The sequence below is a fragment of the Quercus suber genome, unplaced genomic scaffold (genome assembly GCF_002906115.3).
Source record: "Quercus suber isolate HL8 unplaced genomic scaffold, Cork oak 2.0 scaffold_34, whole genome shotgun sequence".
NCBI lineage: Eukaryota > Viridiplantae > Streptophyta > Magnoliopsida > Fagales > Fagaceae > Quercus > Quercus suber.
This window is the reverse complement of record NW_027069499.1, coordinates 1,395,708-1,415,171: the sequence shown is the minus strand read 5'-3', so window position 1 is coordinate 1,415,171 and position 19,464 is coordinate 1,395,708. Positions and strand designations below refer to the sequence as shown.

Here is a 19,464-nt window from a genome sequence, read left to right as displayed (position 1 = left end):
TAGTTACAATTCCAAACATGTTAATCACATTTAGCACATGTTGAAATTATTAATACACATGGGAAATAATAGGACCATTAGGATAAGGTTATGTGGGCCAATAGAATAGTTTTATGGTTCTACAAGTACTTACTTATAATCAAATTTCCATAATTGAAGAATAAACCAATTGCTTAGTGCATTAGTACATCTCTCACTTAATATTTTCTTTCTCAAATAAAGTCAATTCTCCTACTATTCTTATCCATCCCCATTAAGAACCACCGGGTTCTTAACATGAAGCAAGCAATAGAATTTGTTGTATAATGTAATAGTCATTCTTATGGTATATAGCTATACCATAAGAATGACTATTACATTATAAGGTTTATTACAATCTACAAATTGTGCCCTTAGATAACAACATTCTAGAGTAATAAGTTTTCACTTCCCAAAATGAAAAATATTTGGATAAAGTTTGGCCAATGATTACAAGTCCACTCTATAAAATTAAAAAACAAAAAGAAAAAAGAAAAAAGAAAAAAAAAGGGGGTTACAAGTACACTAAAAATCTCTTTTCTTGGTTGTGAATTTTTCCAAATCTACAATTAGAGTACATATTCTTCTTTCATCCTCCATATTTGAAAAATTTTCAGAAAATAAAAAATTAATAACTACAACATTAATTAATGTTTAAATTTTAAGTATTGGTAGTATAAAATTATACATAAGAATATAAGTTTATTGATCAAACTAGTACAAAATTTAACATGCATAATAAAAACATAAAGAACATATAATTTAACTATTAAATTTTCATAATACTTTTTAGTATGTTCTGTTTAGTAGGAGTTGTGTGTAGCCGAATTTTTGTTCTATGTTAGTATGTTTTGTTAGTATCCTAGTTCATCTTATATGACCACTTAGCGGTACGAGTTTCCTGCACCCGATTGTGGCTAAACTTCGTCAATTAAACAAAAGAGAAATAAGTTTTGCTTGAGCATGGAACAAGAACACAAACCACAGCCTTCCATTTTTTTTTTTTTTTTAAGTTTTAACTACGAACCAAAAAAATATCATATTCATTACCTACTACAAAACAAAACGTTAGGAAGAAAGACCAGCAGAATAATTCACCATGGCCTCTTCCTCTGCTCTTCCTCTTCCACTGAACAACTATATCACCACCGCCCACTCTTCCCCAACCATATCACCACCAATCCTAATGCCCATCAAAACCCCCACCATTCGCTCTCGCCTTAGCAAACTCTGCCAAGAAGGTCAACCCCATCTTGCCCGCCAACTGCTCGATACAATTCCTAAACCCTCTACCGTCCTCTGGAACACAATCATCATTGGCTTTATCTGTAACAATATGCCCCATGAAGCTCTTTTGCTCTACACCCAGATGCTGAATTCATCTCTAGCTACCAAATGTGATTCCTATACTTACTCTTCCACTCTCAAAGCCTGCGCCGAAACACGCAACTTAAAGATTGGTAAAGCTGTGCATTGTCAGTTTATTCGTTGCCAACCAAATGCCAGTAGGATTGTATATAATTCACTTTTGAATATGTACTCTATGTGTTTAAGCGCACCTGATTACGAAATGGGTTACTCTGTAGGATATGATTATTCGAAGTATGATATAGTTCGTAAAGTGTTTGATAGAATGCGTAGGAGAAATGTGGTTTCTTGGAATACTATGGTGTCATGGTATGTAAAGACAGAACGATATGTAGAAGCTGTTAAGCAATTTAGGATGATGATAAAAATGAGCATAAAACCAAGTGCAGTGAGTTTTGTAAATGTCTTTCCAGCAATTTCGAAATTAAAGGACTTTGAGAATGCCAATGTTCTTTATGGAATGCTGCTAAAGTTGGGAAGTGAATTTGTCAATGACTTGTTTGTTGTGAGTTCATCTATATTCATGTATTCTGAGCTTGGTTGCCTTGATATGGCTAGGAAGATATTCGATTTTTGTTTGGAGAGGAATACAGAAATTTGGAACACTATGATTGGTGGATATGTTCAGAATAACAGTCCTGTTGAAGGAATCAGTCTCTTCCTTCAAGCCATAGAATCAGAACATGCTGTTCTCAACGATGTAACTTTTCTTTCAGCTTTGACTGCAGTCTCGCAGTTGCAGGACTTAAAATTGGCTCAACAGCTACATGCTTTTATGATAAAGAATTCATCAGTATTACCTGTTATTATACTGAATGCAATCATTGTCATGTATTCAAGATGCAACTCTGTTGAGATGTCATTCAAAATTTTTCATAAGATGCAGGAAAGGGATGTTGTTTCTTGGAATACTATGGTTTCTGCTTTTGTGCAGAATGAATTGGATGATGAAGGGTTGATGCTGGTCTATGAGATGCAGAAGCAAGGGTTCATGATCGATTCTGTAACAGTGACAGCTCTTCTTTCAGCAGCATCAAATCTTAGAAACAAGGATATTGGGAAGCAGGTACATGCTTTTCTAATTAGGCACGGAATACAATTCGAGGGAATGGATAGTTATCTGATAGACATGTATGCTAAATCTGGTTTAGTTAGGACTGCACAACTACTGTTTGAGAAAAGCTTTACTCATGATAGAGACCAGGCCACATGGAATTCTATGATTGCTGGGTACACACAAAATGGGCTGATTGAGGAAGCTTTTGTTGTCTTTAGGAAGATGCTTGAGCACAATGTAATACCCAATGCTGTAACAATAGCATCAGTTCTCCCAGCTTGTAATCCTATGGGAATCATAAATTTGGGGAAGCAGCTCCATGGATTCTGTGTTCGCCACTACCTTGACCAAAATGTCTTTGTGGGAACTGCTTTAGTTGATATGTACTCCAAATCTGGTTCAGCCACTTATGCTGAAAATGTGTTTATTAGAACACCTGAGAAGAATTCTGTCACTTACACCACAATGATATTGGGCTATGGACAGCATGGGAAGGGTGAGAAAGCTCTCTCTTTGTTTCACTCAATGCAGGGATCTGGTATTAAACCTGATGCTATTACGTTAGTTGCAGTCATGTCTGCTTGCAATTATGCTGGTTTGGTTGATGAAGGTGTTAAAATTTTTGAATCTATGGAGAAAAAATATAATATTCAGCCCTCAACTGAGCACTATTGTTGTGTTGCAGACATGTTAGGGAGGGCTGGAAGGGTTGTTGAAGCTTATGAGTTTGTCAAAGGATTGGGTGAAGAGGGTGAGGTGCTAGAGATATGGGGATCACTTCTTGGGGCTTGCAGAATTCATGAACAATTTGATTTGGGAAGTGTTGTTGCCAAGAAGTTACTTGAAATGGAGATGGTTAATGGCATGACAGGCTACCATGTTTTACTCTCAAATATTTATGCAGAGGAAGGAAACTGGGAAGACGTTGATAATGTGAGGAAACAAATGAGGGAAAAAGGTTTGAGGAAGCAGATCGGATGTAGTTGGATTGGGACTTCTGGTTTTGTGAACAGATTTGTGTCCAGGGATAGAAAGCACCCTCAATGTGATGAAATATATAATGTTTTAAAAAAATTGGCTATGGAGATGAAAGAAGCTGGCTACAGACCTTTTATTGCTTCCAATGTGGATGGGATCTCAGAATTTGATGATTGAAATAAACATTTCTTGTGATTTTTTTGGCATCTTTGGAATATAAATTGAAGCATGACTAACTTCATGGTTTAGCAAACTGGAGCCAGCCAGCTATAGGAGATCTAATGGCTGGCTAGTCCTTTCGCCAATGTTTATTAATTATGATTGATATTAACTTCATGGTAAGTTTAGTTTGTCCAAATATGATTGAGTTGCAACTCTGTTGGTTTGCTGAGCTGGTTAACATCTTGTCTGAAGCAGATTAACCTAGGATGCTGTACAAGCCTGTTCAAACTTTATAGTGCTTGAGCCTCTTAATATGGTCTATGCTGGTGAACTTGAGCAGTGTGATTAAGGTGGGTGGGTGAGTGGGTTGGATAAGCTAGCTGGAATCATCTCAAACAGACTTTATCCCTAAGGTAAATTATCTTTTGTGTTGATGCTCTTAGGCCATATCTGCAGTTCTTTTATCTTCTTTTTTTTTTTTTTTTGGATAAATTTTTTCTCCTTTAATCAATTTGATATTGAGAGCTACCCATCCTTGGTGGATGGGGGTAGTTCTTTTATCTTGTATGAATATTCTTTTTTCTTCGAAGTGTTATGTGAATATGTGAACTTGTTGTTTGGTTTTTAGTTTTAAATCTCTTTACTATGATCTTTGTAGATGCTTATGCTTACAGCTCCTTCTTTGTATGTGGTGAATTCTGTTTCTTACTGCTAACATTTTGAAACACAAATATAGATAATGCTGCCTAAATGTTCAGTAAAAAATGTGAATCAGCTAGATGTCCCTTTTTGAAGCTCCCTTCATTGTAAAACCAGTTTAATTTTGTGTAAAAAAAACCTTGATTCTCAATATATAAGATATCATTTTTCCATGATAATTTCTTTTTGATTTGAAAACAGAAAAAAGAAAAGGAAAAAAAAAAAAAAAAACTAAAAAAGTGATTATTCATAATTTAATAATTATTTGGAATTTATAACTAAATGAAAAATCTTTGGTAAACTGGAAACTAGGATCATCTACATAAAGTAAAAGAGAGAAAAAAAAGAAAAAGAAAAAAAAAAGGATGCTGTGGAATGTAAAAATTTATTTAGATTAATGCCTGAAACAAACTAATTATCGAAGATTCACTATTCACCATTCTTATTGGAAGTCATATGCTGATATGCAAAGACAGTAGTGAAATTAATTACATTTAATTCTCCGTGTTTTCTTGTTTCTCGCCTTATCTTGTAGCTTTGGACATTCTCAATATCATAAAATAGATATCAGTTTGAGGAAATATCATTTTGCTTAGGGGTCATACACAGCTTAACTGCATGATGCTTTCATGGGACTACATTTTCACTATGAAAACCACTATTGCACCATCTTTCTCCTGCATTTTTGCACCATTACCAAACACCACCCTCACCCACCAATACCCCACAGCTCAACTGCATATTCAGTCACCATAACCCATAACAGCCGTGTCTGGCTCTTCCCTAATTCTCCATCACCACACATATCACCATTGCCCCTAACACTAGACTCCCATGTCAGTGCCATCTTCGTTGTCATAGTACACCTTCTGAAAACATTATATTTCAAATTCAACAAAGGAAGACACATAGAAATTTGACTAGGATTTGGAGTTTTGTGGTATTCATATATTCTTTTCTAATGGTTGACTTGGAGGTTGAATCTTGGATTAAGGTATGGGTCTTGAACAAAACCCAAAATCAATTGGTAGAAGATCTCACTTTTTTTCAAAATGTAGATATGGATGTGTTGAATGTTTGATAGTGGGTTATTGAGTGGTGATGGGTTTTCTGAATTAAGAATTTGGTTAGTCAAAGGTGCTGGATTAAAGCTGGACCTTGTCAATTGTGCAAGACTGGGTGGTGTCGACAGTGAAGGTTAGTCTAACTGGTCTTAGGTAAAAACTTTGGTAACAGAGTAAAAAGGCTGATGTGTTGAGTTTTTTATTGGGCTAATTTTTTGACATTATAAGATTGAGGGTAAAGGAATTGCTGGTTAGATGGTCCTGCTTGGCATTGTACTTTGTTAAAGTAGCAGAACAGCTTCTAGGTAAAAGCATACACAGCCATGTCATTGTCTTATTTACTAGATATTATTTATATTCATCTGTTTGCTTTATGCTATATTCTTTTCTTCTTCTTTTTTTATTTATTATTTTTTAAGTATCATATTTTTTATAATAACAATAAATAAAAATGAGGCATAAACAAGGATGAAAAATAACTTAGCAATAACTTAATTCTCTATTTCTGATAGTGAATATGAGGAAATGTGCATGATAGAAGAATTCTAGGTCAATATCCAATGTTCAGGCATTGAAGAATGCAATTTATCATCCATTTATTGGAATTATTTTGTTTACAATGACAGAACTTATCTATTTCTTGATGATTCTTTTGTCTCTTTATTTTATGGCTTAATAAATTCCAAATCACCAATATAAACAATCAAGAAAGAAACTATTCACATCCTGAAACACTAACAAACAAAGAAAATGTATAATGTGTAAATAAGTTCAATTTCACCACTAGAAACAATCAACAAAGAAACTATTTTGTCACAGCCTGAAACACTAATAAACAAAGAAAATGTATAACATGTAAATACGGTCCACCGGATCCCAATTCCAAAAACATTATAACAGTTGCAATGAGAAGGTTAAATTTCTTTTTGGCCCTTCCTTTATATAGTCAATGTTTGCTTTCTGCTTTTTTTTTTCCTTTTTTTTTTGGTTAAAGAAAAAATTTTAATTTAAATAAGTTACACATGCACTTAGTGGGTCTTGAATCCAAGACCTCATCCTCCATCTCATTTTTATGGGAGAAAGGAAGGTTCAGTTGAGCTATAGCTCATTCTCTCCTTTGTATACTCCATTTGTACTAGGGTTGTGCCCCTTTTTTGTTCTTTTTAATGTGATTATTACTTATTAGGGGGAAAAAAAATCCCAACTAGAAGGGCTCTTCTATGGACCACAAAACATCAACAATGAACGGTTCTAAACTGTGCTATCACTATTAAGAAAAAGAACAAACCTTAAAGCCTCGTGGAATGAATGACAGTCCTGTGTTAGTGCTAACTTTATTAAATCGACCATTACCGAGAAATTTTCTAATCTTGATAAAATTGTACATGACTATGGGGCAAGATGATGAAAATGGATAAGGCATGGGTGATTATTAGTCATGAAGTTTAACAGATTGGGTAATTATTCACAAATAAAACAAACCAAAAATAAGAAATGAAGATAGACAAATATTTTAACATTGGAGACATTTAAGATTGACGAATAAACCGTGGGCACAAGCTAGAATGAGAATGCAATATGTGGTATAAAATAAAGTTATGTGTGTTTCAGAAGAGGGGTAATTGTTCTCTTCTTCTTGATTGTTCTCTCACTAAAGCTTATCTCACCTTTCAATGCTAGCCTGGATTCCTCCTTTATGCAGTTGTTAACCCTTTTGTAGGAATGGCAGATGGAATAAGTATGACCATGTTATCCTACATTTGCAGAGGATGTTGTTTTGTCAAACAAAAGATAACCTGCCAATGTTCCCTTGGCATTCATCATGTGCTCTCCGGATCCTCTTGCAAGTTCATGCATCCTAGTTGTTCACCCTTGGCAATAGCAGCCAAACTTTCTGAGGATCAATGTCTGAAGTCCTGTTGCTCTAGGGTAGTGGGAGTGCACCCTGGGGTTACAGGTGTCATTCCATTTCCAGATTTTCAGATTTAGCATGGGGAATCAGTCATGTGGACTTATCCTCGACAATGAATGCCTCCGAGTCATCGCATGCATTGATTATACTCTCATTGCATTAACTCAACTTTGTCTGATCTTGATGTCAAGTTAATGGGTTTCAGAAGCTTATATAATCTGCATTTTATCTTTGTGGTTAGGCTTAGTCTAAGCATTAATTCCCCCTAGGACACATTCATTAATCTGCTCCTTTAACTGGGCCTGTGCCCAATTTGCACGCTCATTTCTCCCTCACACTGGTGTTTTGTTAGCACCTGGTTCACGTGCATGCATTTATTGGTTATTCAGTTCTCAAATAAATGCCAGCCACTCAAAAAAAAAAAAAAAAAAAAAAATTTATTCAAGTAATGTTTTAGATATGTATCCAAGGTAAACTTTGTTTTTCTTTTACTTTCTGTTGCTTTTATTTTTTGGTGGGGAATCTCTTCCTGTACAGAGAACCAGTCAAAAACTCAACCAAATTCTTGTGTGCCATGTTGTAATTAGTTTTGGTTGGGTGGGTTTAGAAGTTCCTATATCTGATCTTTCAACTCTAATCTCTTACATACAAAATATCAAAAACCCATTCTATTTTGCTCTTATACAGGTAATGTTGCTATGACTTTAAGAGCTTCTAAAGCGGCCTTTGGGACAATTGTGGGTATTTTTGTTAGTGTTGGTCAGATTACAAGAGTTATGCTGTAGGATTATGGAAAACTAAGAGTATGTTTGGTAATTTTTTTTTCCCTTAATTTTAGTTTTCAAAAACAATTTTCTATTTTTGAAACTAAAAAACTTGTTTGGCAACTAAAAATAGACTGAAAACAAAAACTGTTCTCAAAACTCAATTTGTGAAGGAAATTGAAAATACGTAAAGGCTGTTTTTAGTTTCTAATTTTCAAAAGTCACAGAAAACATGCATTTGATTTAATGAATCTGTCTCATTTAATAAGTTAGCATTAGAATTCAAATCCTAATAACAACATATTTTAGTATTTTTTTCTTCAAAAATCTTTTTTTTTTTTTTAATTTCAACTAACCAAACATGTTTTTGATTTCAAAAATACAAGAAAATTGTTTTTTCCTTATATTCTCAAAACAAGATTTTGAAAATAGAAAACAAAAATTGTTACCAAACATAACCTAAGGAATTTCTGAATCTTTTTTTTTTAAAACAATGCAGAGTGTTGAGCTCCAAAATCTGCTCTGGACAATCACTTTACAATTTACAATGGCTGGATTTTGGTACGTATAAGAAACTGCCTGCATGCATCTGTAAACATCACATTTTCTTGCATGGAAGGTTGGAATAAACTGTTGGTTTGACTGAAAGTGTAATTTCATTTGTTTGGAGTGGATGCAAGGAAGTGAAGGCAGAGGAATTGTGTGGAGAGATGCCATAAAGAAATAAACTTTGATATCCATTAACCGCAGATCCCAGGGCTGGCTTGTTGCGGAGAGATGAGCACTTGCAAGGTAGTCATCTTTACTATGGGACTAAAAGTCTCATCATAGTCAATCCAGTAAGTGAGAAAATATAAGGAACAAATTGTGCCCATTCTACTGATCCTGTGGTTTTTTGTCCCTTTCTATCAATGTCCTTCCTATTTTTTTAATAAAAAAATTATTCAAAGGTGACCTGATTAAATTCTGAAAAATCAGTCAGTATTCAAATATTTGCAACTAAACCAAGTTCCTTCATGACTAATTCTTTGTGATTTGTAAAAGTTCTAAAGAAGCAATTTGTGAAGATGTAACCAAATTTCTTCATGTTTGGGTTGCCTAGAGCTTATATTTCCATCTAAAACAAATCAGTTATTATGGATGCTAGAACAAAAGGTTGTGTTGTAGCCTATTTGATAAGCATGTGATAGTTGTAAAGGGTTGGCTGTCATCTGCTTTTCGCCCCCTATTTTCCATATACTACAGATTGTATGGTGATATTTCTCTCCTTCAGGCTGTGCCCTTTTCCAGTATTGTTTACTTGTGATGCTGGTATACGAAGTTACAGCTTCCCCATTAATCTTGTTTTACTATCAAAAATTTTACATTTCCGTTTATTTGGTATTTGAGGACTGACACTCAATGCTATAATTTTATTTTATTTTATTTTTGATAAATAACAGAACTCAATGCTATAATTATTGCATGTGGAATTCAGAGCATGATTATTGGTGCGTCAAGGTTTAAAGTTTGGTGGGTGACTGCAAGAATCAAAGATGGGCCATCAATAAACGGAGCCACTTCTTAGAGATAGCTATGGTATCTCTTGCAAAGATATCTATAATACTATAAAACCGAAAACGTTTGACCTTTAGTTGACTTCCTCAGGTTGTACCACATAAGCTTTGGAACCCCCACAATTTTGCACTTCACTAATATTGTTTATTTATTTAAGTTTAATATTTTTTAAAAGAACAACCTGATTCTTTTACCTCTCTCCCGACTCTCCCTCTTTCACTTTTGAAAGGTCTGCCTCTCTCCTTCCTTCAAAGCAGCTGCCCTCTCCCTCTTTTCTCAGCCTTTCAACCCCATTTCTCAGTCAATTCACATTGGTTTCTCTTCTATTTTCTTAGGGCTCAAATGCAGACCTTGCCCGGCCCTCTCTCTTAATCTCAGCCAAACAAACCCTTCAAACTCCTACCAATCTGATAGTGCCAGATTCAAATTCAAAAATGCTAAACCCACAACTCAATTCATCTGAACTTCCATTGGTCCAGACCAGGTCCTCCAATATTTGGTATTTTATATTCCGACCCCAAATAGGACTCCAAATTTGCTTTCGTTTCTGATTTTGCATGAGGTACCTTTTTGTATTCAGTTCTTTATTTATTTATTTTTTATAGGTATTTGTATTCAGTTCTTTATAGTGCTATTTGATTACAATTTGGATGTCATGGAGTCGAACTTAATTTGTGTTGATAAAATTTTTGGTGGGTTAATTACAATTTGGTATGTTTTATAGGTATCAAAGTTGCATCAATGAAGTTATGGTTGCAAAGCTGCTTATTTTGTGTTCTTTGAATTGTGGTTAGCCCATGCATGAATATGAATGAGTAATTTTTGGGTTTGTTTGATTAGTTGTTGCTTTTGTTCTTTTATTAAAAAAATAAATAAATAAATAATGAAATTTAGTAATTTAATTGTTGGTTGTTTTTATGCTGACATGTAATTGTTCTCAACTTTGGGTGAAGGTTTGCTCTGTCAAGTGAGTAGTAAATTTGCATTTCTAGACTTCAGCTCTCTGTGATATTTGACTGCTTTTAGTTCAGGTTTAGAATAGTTTTGATTTCTTGGTTGTGTTTATTACAAAAAAAGACACCAATGTAAGTTTGTTTTTTTTTTTTTCCTAAGATGTTATAAAATTTTAGTAGTAAATTTGCATTTCTAGACTTCAGCTCTCTGTGATATTTGACTGCTTTTAGTTCAGGTTTAGAATAGTTTTGATTTCTTGGTTGTGTTTATTACAAAAAAAGACACCAATGTAAGTTTGTTTTTTTTTTTTTCCTAAGATGTTATAAAATTTTAGTAGTAAATTTGCATTTCTAGACTTCAGCTCTCTGTGATATTTGACTGCTTTTAGTTCAGGTTTAGAATAGTTTTGATTTCTTGGTTGTGTTTATTACAAAAAAGACACCAATATAAGTTTTTTTTTTTTTTTTCCCTAAGATGTTATAAAATTTTAATAAATTATAACTGTGGAAGATATTAAATTTTTTTATTTGCTTTTATTGTCAGATTAGGTTCATGAAATTTGAAGTTGTAGATAAAATTTTTACATGATAGGCTATAGTTGTTGAGTTAAATTTTGTCAAGGTTGGATAAAGAATTAATATAACCTTGAATGAAAAGTATTGGCATGGTTTCTAAAAACATATTGAATGATAACTATTTCGAGAATTTTGAAGAACGTTAAGGCTAATGAAGAATACTAGGACATAAACATCATGGTCATTGCCAACATTGACCAAAAGGAAGCCATCGATAATGAACTCCCTTACCAGGTTCATTGTTAAGGCTTAAAAGGTCTTGCAAGTGTTGGTGGGGATAAATCAGATTGGACACCTGGCTTAAAAAGATAGTATTTCGACATTAAGCATAGTCCAAGTATGGTTTGGATTGTGTTTGTCAGCTAAGTATTAATGAACTAGGAAAGCTAAGGTATAAACCTGCATTAATATGTACGGCTAATGTTTTTTACACGCTCAATAGTTTTTTTTTTTTTTTTTAATTATTATTATTTTTTTTATTGTTAATAATAACAGCTTCAATAGTTTTATGTTTATTTTTTAAGAATAAATCAGATTGGTCTTATGCAAAGTAATTTGGAGGATATGTCTTTGTATTCAAGATTGAAGTTATGGTAGGTAGATCTATAGTTTAGTGATCTAGGGAGCTGGGTGAAAATTGTAAGTGACTAAGGCTGCGTTTGGCTCTATGTAAATTGAATATCAAGTGCAAAATGAATGCAGGGGCAAATGAATTCCTATAAGGAAAATGAAATCTGGATGTTTGGTTCTGCAATGGAAAATAGTCTGGAAAACTATTTCCGATATTTGGTAACATTTTGAAAATGCTATTTTCCTACAAATTTTTCACATTTTCTCAGCCATTTTCTTAGCTTCCAAACAAATTTTATAATATAGAATTTCAAAATATACACTTTAACACAACAAAAAATCAAAATAAAAACATTTATTCACAACATATACATGATATACTCGGTGAGAGGAGGAAGAAAGAGTGACAGATTGAGGGAAAGAGAGATAGATCGGGAAAGAGAGAGATTAGAGTGGATGGAGGACGGTGGCGGTCAGATCAGGTGGGTTTAGGGGTGGAGTGGAGTGGGCTGGTGGTTGGTGGCTGCCAGATTGACGACGTTGAGCAAGAGGGAGAAGGAAAACGGCGTAGAAGTGCGTTGGAGAGTCTGGTGGAGCACAACCTGTGGTCGATTGTCAAAATCGGAGCTCAACCTATACTTGTCGGTGCATGTCTGGCAATTGGAGAGGTGGGTCTTGGGTGTTTGTGGATCAGTGATGAGGGAGGGGTGGGCTGAGATCTTCAAGTGTGTGATGTCTTTGTGTTTGTGTGAGGATTGTGTGAGAAGTGTAAAACATTTGAAGGTAAAATAAGAAGTGAAATGGTTTTACAGGTGAGAAGAGGTTTTTTACAGTCAAAAGTGAAAGAATTTCAAGTTGACCATATTTTCCATTGGTACCAAAAACACACAAGGGTGTAAAATAATTTCCTAAAAGAGTTTTCACCCGAAACAAACGCAGCCTGAGATACTTGGTAGATTCTTTTAAATACTGTGCTTTCAACTTGAGTGATTAATTGGTTGTTATACATTGAGTTGAACTTGGACATTGATGATGAAATATGTTCAGAGGAACTTCATCTTTGAAACTTATTAAGTTGTTATGTCGCTGCTCTTTTAGATAATGATTCAAAGTAGTTGTTTCTTCAAGTAATTTATATTTGAAAATGAGGTAAACTACTTACAGATTTGATAAAGTTTTGGAGAAAGAGAACAATTGAAATTTTACTTTTAGTTTTAATATAGAGCATTAAGGGATTACTGTGTTTTATTTGCAATGAGATGTTAACTCCAATTCCATTGATGAGTTATAGAAGTCCCCTCTCTATACTTGTCATCAATAAGTTATTTATTAGTTCTTTTAGCCTTTTCTTTTACTGTGAGGTTGATTAATTATCTTTTTATTTAACTATCTTGTGCATCGCACTAGTTAATTACTAGTTCAACTTAAATATATTAATGCACCAAATTCGGGCTTAGGCTTCTCATCTTGTCAAGCCAACCCACAAACAAGGTCCTGCTGCTGTTCTACTCTTGTTTTATAGTAGCAAACTAGTCCATGACTCGGAAAATGGAATCTTACCAAGTCTTCAACATTGCTATCATAAAATAAACATAAAACCCCCAAACAATCTGATCATCACAAAGATGACTCACTTGGAGCTAAACAAACCTAAGGTGGGGGTGGGAATACTATCCTTTCTAGTTAAGCCCATCAAGACAATGGATACTCCTGTTTATAATGATAAATTAAATCTAGAGGCCCTGGGAGGACTGCTTTTTTATGTCCGCCAATGCTATATAAATCTGTTCCACTTTGAGTATCTTATTTTATGCATCACCAACGGTAGTACGTCATGTTTCAGAAAAAAAAAAGTTCCCCATTCTAAACTCTTGTTACTCTGTAGGGAAACAAAAAAGCACACGTGACAAATTGTAATTATTGGAGTATAAACGGGGAACACCAAGGGTGGAACAAATTTGCATTCCCTTTAGTGTCAAAGAATAAGGTTCTGTTGTTTTGAAGTAGAATGTTTTCTATTGAAAATTTTATGGTGAAATTTGGGTAGATAATTAATTTCCGTTGTTTTGTTAGGGCCAAAAAAATTATTTTTTAACATTTGGTTGTATATAAAATTCCTTATAATTGCGGTAACTAAGGACGAAAAGTGGTTGTGGTGGTGGCAGTGGCAGTGGCATGTTATTGTTAACGGTTGTTGATAGTAATGGTAGTGTTAGGAAAAGAATACATTGAGGAACCTCTAATTAAGTAGTTAATATAACGTACAGGTATACTACTTAACTCAAAAGATTTAAGCCTATGAGTTTAGACTTAAGAATGTGAAACGTCATTTACATGTGTATTTCTTATAATCTCCCCTCATGTGTAGGACTCTACTTCTTTGTAGGTTTTGATCAAGTCTTACTAGCTCCCCCCTTTACCTTATGGGCCTTTTCCTTCACCTAAATGTCATTTATAGTCCTTTCGTGTGTATGGGAAACACATGTCAACCGTACATGCTCATCCATGGGAATCGACTCGCACATACATGTCCATTGGAACCGTGTGCTTCATCGCAATCTAGCACCATTGTCAATAATCCTTTGCCGGGCCTTTTTCTAAAATAAATTTTACATGGGCCCTTTAGGCTATGTTTTGTCTCTGCTAGGAAAGGGACCTTGAACACCTCGCCACCTTTGTCACACACTATCTTGAGCTCTAATACTTCTTGTTGGGGGAGAAAATACCTCAAGAAGCCTTTAATTGAGTAGTTAATATAGGGACACCACTTAATCCAAAAGGACTTAAGTCTATAAGTTTAAGTCCAACTTTCTTATATTAACCGCCCTCTCTTGTCATTTTTATTCATTGTCACTTGCGTGTGTCTTCAGAACCAGTGGTTGGCAGTTAATGGTTGGCAATTGGTGGCCAATAATAGGTGACAAAGGCAAGGCAACAGTCACACACTATCTTGAGCTCTAATACTTCTTGTTGGGGGAGAAAATACCTCAAGAAGCCTTTAATTGAGTAGTTAATATAGGGACACCACTTAATCCAAAAGGACTTAAGTCTATAAGTTTAAGTCCAACTTTCTTATATTAACCGCCCTCTCTTGTCATTTTTATTCATTGTCACTTGCGTGTGTCTTCAGAACCAGTGGTTGGCAGTTAATGGTTGGCAATTGGTGGCCAATAATAGGTGACAAAGGCAAGGCAACAAGTGAATGTTGGTGGCCACCAATTTGTGGCTAGGACAGCCATCATTAGGTGTTGGCAATTGGTGGCCAATAATAGGTGACAAAGGCAAGGCAACAAGTGAATGTTGGTGGCCACCAATTTGTGGCTAGGACAGCCATCATTAGGTGCTTCACAAGTGATTGATATTTAGTGGAGGTCAGATTGACGAGGGTGGGTGGGTGGGTAGTAGTGGCCGTTGGCGAATGGGGAATGGCTAAATAATGGTAGGGACGAAGTAAAGAAGTTGAAAAGGGCAAAGGTGGTAAGGATGAAACCAAAAGCTTTTTTCCATTAAAAGAAAAGAAGGCTTATGCTAATTTCTGTTGACCATTTTCAATGTAATTTTGTTACTACCATATTTAGTCCCTCCAAATATCTAGAATATTTTTTATGTTGAAACAATTGGAGCCTAAGGAAATAGAAATTTATTAAGCTAAAAAAATTGGGCTTTCGTATACATACCATATTTGTGGAACCACCATGCTACTCGTCGATTAAAGTGGGCTTTTGTATATATCATCTAAAAAATCGACAATAAAGTTCAATTACAAATTGCACCCTCTAAGTTGATCTAAAATTCATTTCAACATTTTAACTTTAACTTTCTTTCATTCAATTCGTGGTGTTTTTTTATACATTACTCACTTGGCAATTGGGTCAAACAAATTAGAACTGTGAATTGAAGTCAGAACTCAGAAAATCTTGCATCAGGGGGTCCCATCCCTGCCAAATTTACCCTAGCATTGCATTCCTCATCACAGAGCAGACTTGGATCTGCAATTTTGATCACTTTCTCTTGAAAAGACAATTTCTTAAGTTATAAAGGGTTACACCATTTACGAATTTTGCATCATTTGGTATATCTCCAACAAAACTGCCAATAATGTGTCGTAGTCTTAAGAAGTCATCAAGCATGCATTTCGATAATATTTTATCTAGGAAAATTCTTGAAATATATTGAACAAGCAAATTTAAATTCCAACAGCTTACCATATATCTCGAACATTGGGACCATATTTACTACATTATCCCAAAGTAAATGACTACAAAAGCTTCTTTTGTTCAACTTAATCAAATATATTTTATGAGTTTTCCCGTGTGATGCCTCCAATTTGATTGATTGTGTGATATATGTGGGTGTGTGATGAGTCCCACATTGAGTATCTATTAGGTAGATCTGGGCTTTATTAACAACTGCAAGGAGCCTTAATTGTGACTAGTCCTTTTGAGGTATAGCGCAGATGTGGCTAGCGCTTTTCCTTGGGTCGTTACATATAGTATCAGAGCCGGCCTGGTAATCCCATGTGGGCTCAGAGACACTACCCCACAAAATGGGCCCTAACGAGGACGTTAGGGATTTAAGTGGGGGAGATTGTGATGCCCCCAATTTGATTAATTGTGTGATATATGTAGGTGTGTGATGAGTCCCACATCGGGTATTTCCTCAATTATGACTAGTCCTGGGCTTTATTAACAATTGCAATGAGTCTAAATTGTGACTAGTCCTTTTGAGCGCTTTTCCTTAGGTTGTTACAGCTTGAGAATTTAAAAGTATGCTTGACTTGCCCACCAATGTCAACATGGACAGTTCTTGACTTCTGCCCCAATAATCTCGAGCACACAATAAGACAGCACAATCAAATGGTGAAAGCTGGACAAGAGCAACTTGTTAAATGTCAAGGATCACTCAAGTCAATGATCTACTTGTCTACAAGTATGATGCTGTAAGAAATTTTGATTCGTTAGACACTTACCCAAGGATTGAAAGTATGATGTTCAATCATCTTCTTTGAGATAACCTGCTAGTTCTTGGATTTGCTTTAGATTATAATATCTTGTGGCTGTAGAGAGTACAATCAATCTAAAGTTTCAATTCCTTTTATTAGACTTTAAACAAACAGTTAAAATAAAAAAATCATCCTTCACTCTCTAGAGTTAACTCTTCAAGGATCCAGGTTCAACAATACTTTTTTAGAGAATTCTAGTAAAGAATGTGGCACAAAATAATATATTGAACCGTGATAACCAATGTCCAATGTAAACGAGCAAGCAATAGAGAAAGATATGCATTACAACAAACAACTTAAGCCTCAAAAATATATTAGTGTAAAAAACTACAAGGCCGCCACACACAAAGAGCTCACAAATCATGAAAAAAAAGAAAATTGGAGAGTATAGCAACAAGAATTTCGAAGGCCAAAAAAACAAAGCACCTGGTGTGCAAAACTTCAGAAAGGGAATCCCATATGATTGTTTTTCTTTGAGGCTTCTGCTAATCGCTTTATGCCTTTGGCACTTGTATAGAACTCAGTCAACTCATCAGCAATATTCTTGGGGTGACACTTAATAAAGGCTTCCAGAAACCTCTTTTCAGTCATCCTCAATGCACTAATCATTTTGAGTCCCTTAATCTGCAAATCAAGACCCATGTCTTCTATCTTCTGAGCAAGAAGTACTCGTGGCCTCAAAACAGCCTCCAAATTAGAATACAATAGAAATGGGTACCGAAGAACCACACTAGCAGGAAGCTTCATCATGCCCAAAATGAAAGTCATGTTCCTCTGTACTTTATCAACTGACAGTGTCAACAAAAGTGGAGACCTACCAAAAAGATTGAAGATTTCATCATCTGAAAAACCAAATTTTTCCAAATTTGCCACCTTTTTACGTATCGTTTCATGGCGTGAAATGCCAATCAATGTAACAACATATTTAAACATCTTGGACTCCTTGGAAATGCCAGTTTTGTGTATGTATTCCATCTTCTCGTCGCCAAATGAAGTTCGAGGAATTATGGTGGGTCGGGACAGGAGCATAGAAATCAAATCCTTTTTACAAACACCTATCTTTTCATACAGTGCAATAGCTGGCTTGATAGTATTGTGGAAGTCATATGTCAAAAGTGAAGGATTCCTAACAATGGCCTTCGCAAGAACATCCCCTGACACAAACAATGTCTTGAAAAACTCAAGCCTCTCATCAAAACAATGATTGATTCGACAACTAAGAAAGCGGGGGCGACAATGGATGATCTTAACAAGGTCAGGAGCTCCAATTCCTAAGCCACTTAGTATGTTTAGTTTGGACTGAAGCTGGGTAATGTTAGCACTGCGTAAAGAAGGCCTGCGGACAAATAACTTCGAAATTTCATTATCGCTACAACCCCATTTCCTGAAAACTTCAATAGAGTCCTTTGGATGGACTAAAACTTCTTCTCCTGCTGTTTCAACTTGGGTCAGACTTTTCGTCGAATAGGCGGTGGACGTGAAAAATATCAAAGGTTTTGAACCCCAAACCCTTAGAAAAGAGAACAAATGCAGTGGTGCAGAGAAGAGGATGCGGAACTTGGTGTGGACCACAGCATTGGCTTTGGATATCATAGCAATTTTGCTAGAAGTGGTAAATGGGCTTTCGTGGATTGGAGGCTATAGTTTCAACTTTCAAGAAGCCGTATGAACTATTCAAAATAGGGACACTATTGGGCATTGATTAGATTCAAATGGGTGTTTGAATTTCATAAATATATAAGCTACACTACACAGTATGAAGGTATATCTAAACTGAAGTAAACGACGTTTCTGGAGTTCAAGAAGGGAGAAGACCTAGGCCAATTTGGCAAGAGACTTTTTAGTAATATTTAAGTTTTGTAAAATAATGTTTTGGTAAAAGAAAGTGTAGAAAAATACGTGTTATAATTACTTAAACAACAGTTCTTATTGTTTGAACATTGTTATTAAATTGACCTAGCATTAATATTGGTATGCGTTTGGTTTGCTAGTTTAGTTTGGTTTTCGTTTTCTATGGAATTTTTTATTAATTATTTTTATTTTTTTAATGGTGCTATTGACATCGGGCATTTAAGAAAAACAGAAATGAATATTTTTTAGTCACGTTTTAGACATACTTTTCTTTTTGTTGCAATAGTATTAGCGCTCAGCAGCACTAGAACGCCGGAAAACTTGTCTACGTATCAGCGTTTGTTGCGCACTGGCATTCATTTCTTTACAAGAAAGTATATTCAGTAATACCAAATCAGCATCTGATTTGGTGTTTTTCACCAATAAATGTTGACCCCTGTCCAAAAAATCCTACTCAGTTTACTTCTCCTCCACTCTTCTCCTCTTTATGCCATTTCAAAGAAATGTTCCAGAAGGCAAAACTATTCACCACAGTGGGCATTAATCTCGCTAAGCCATCACCAACAATGCAAATTGCCTAAGACGGCTAGGAAATTTCTTAGTAATTGGTGATATGAGAAAGTGTTGTAATTGAATTGAAGTGAAAGTTTTGTAATTCTATCCTTAACAAGGTATTAGATTTTTTTTTTTTTTTTTTTGAAAAACTATTATTTTAAATGGTCATGTTAATGAAATGCTACCATTTCGAACTCCTTATTTGTAAAAGAATGTCACGTAACTACCCTATATAAGAACTCTAGAAAATATGAACTTCACAATATATATATATATATATATATATTATACATTATATTTCTAATTTTATTTAATTTAGATTGATTTTAGCTTGATTCCAATGTCTTTTATCAAGCTTGGAAAGTGCCGCGATGCATC

At 34.9% G+C, this 19,464-nt stretch overlaps 2 protein-coding genes across 13 annotated transcripts; one reads left to right on the top strand and one right to left on the bottom strand.

Annotated features, from left to right (window-relative positions):
• The first annotated feature begins 843 nt into the window (after window positions 1-843).
• LOC112022463 (pentatricopeptide repeat-containing protein At3g22150, chloroplastic) lies at window positions 844-9,315 on the top strand. Of its 12 annotated transcripts, none has more exons than XM_065770661.1 (6): window positions 844-3,759; window positions 3,839-3,996; window positions 7,067-7,303; window positions 7,946-7,995; window positions 8,522-8,583; window positions 8,703-9,315. In XM_065770661.1, the coding sequence occupies exon 1, from the start codon at window positions 1,118-1,120 to the stop codon at window positions 3,596-3,598; it is 2,481 nt and encodes an 826-aa protein (XP_065626733.1). In that variant the 5' UTR covers window positions 844-1,117; the 3' UTR covers window positions 3,599-3,759; window positions 3,839-3,996; window positions 7,067-7,303; window positions 7,946-7,995; window positions 8,522-8,583; window positions 8,703-9,315. The 12 variants fall into 12 exon arrangements, with proteins under 12 accessions (XP_065626733.1, XP_065626728.1, XP_065626734.1 ...); XM_065770656.1 differs by having other exon boundaries at window positions 7,946-8,070; XM_065770662.1 differs by lacking the exon at window positions 7,067-7,303.
• A 7,639-nt stretch (window positions 9,316-16,954) lies between these two features.
• On the bottom strand, window positions 16,955-18,680 carry LOC112022454 (transcription termination factor MTERF9, chloroplastic). Its single transcript, XM_024055051.2, has one exon. It carries the CDS (start codon window positions 18,271-18,273, stop codon window positions 17,122-17,124), a length of 1,152 nt encoding a protein of 383 aa, XP_023910819.2. The 5' UTR covers window positions 18,274-18,680; the 3' UTR covers window positions 16,955-17,121.
• Window positions 18,681-19,464: the final 784 nt, after the last annotated feature.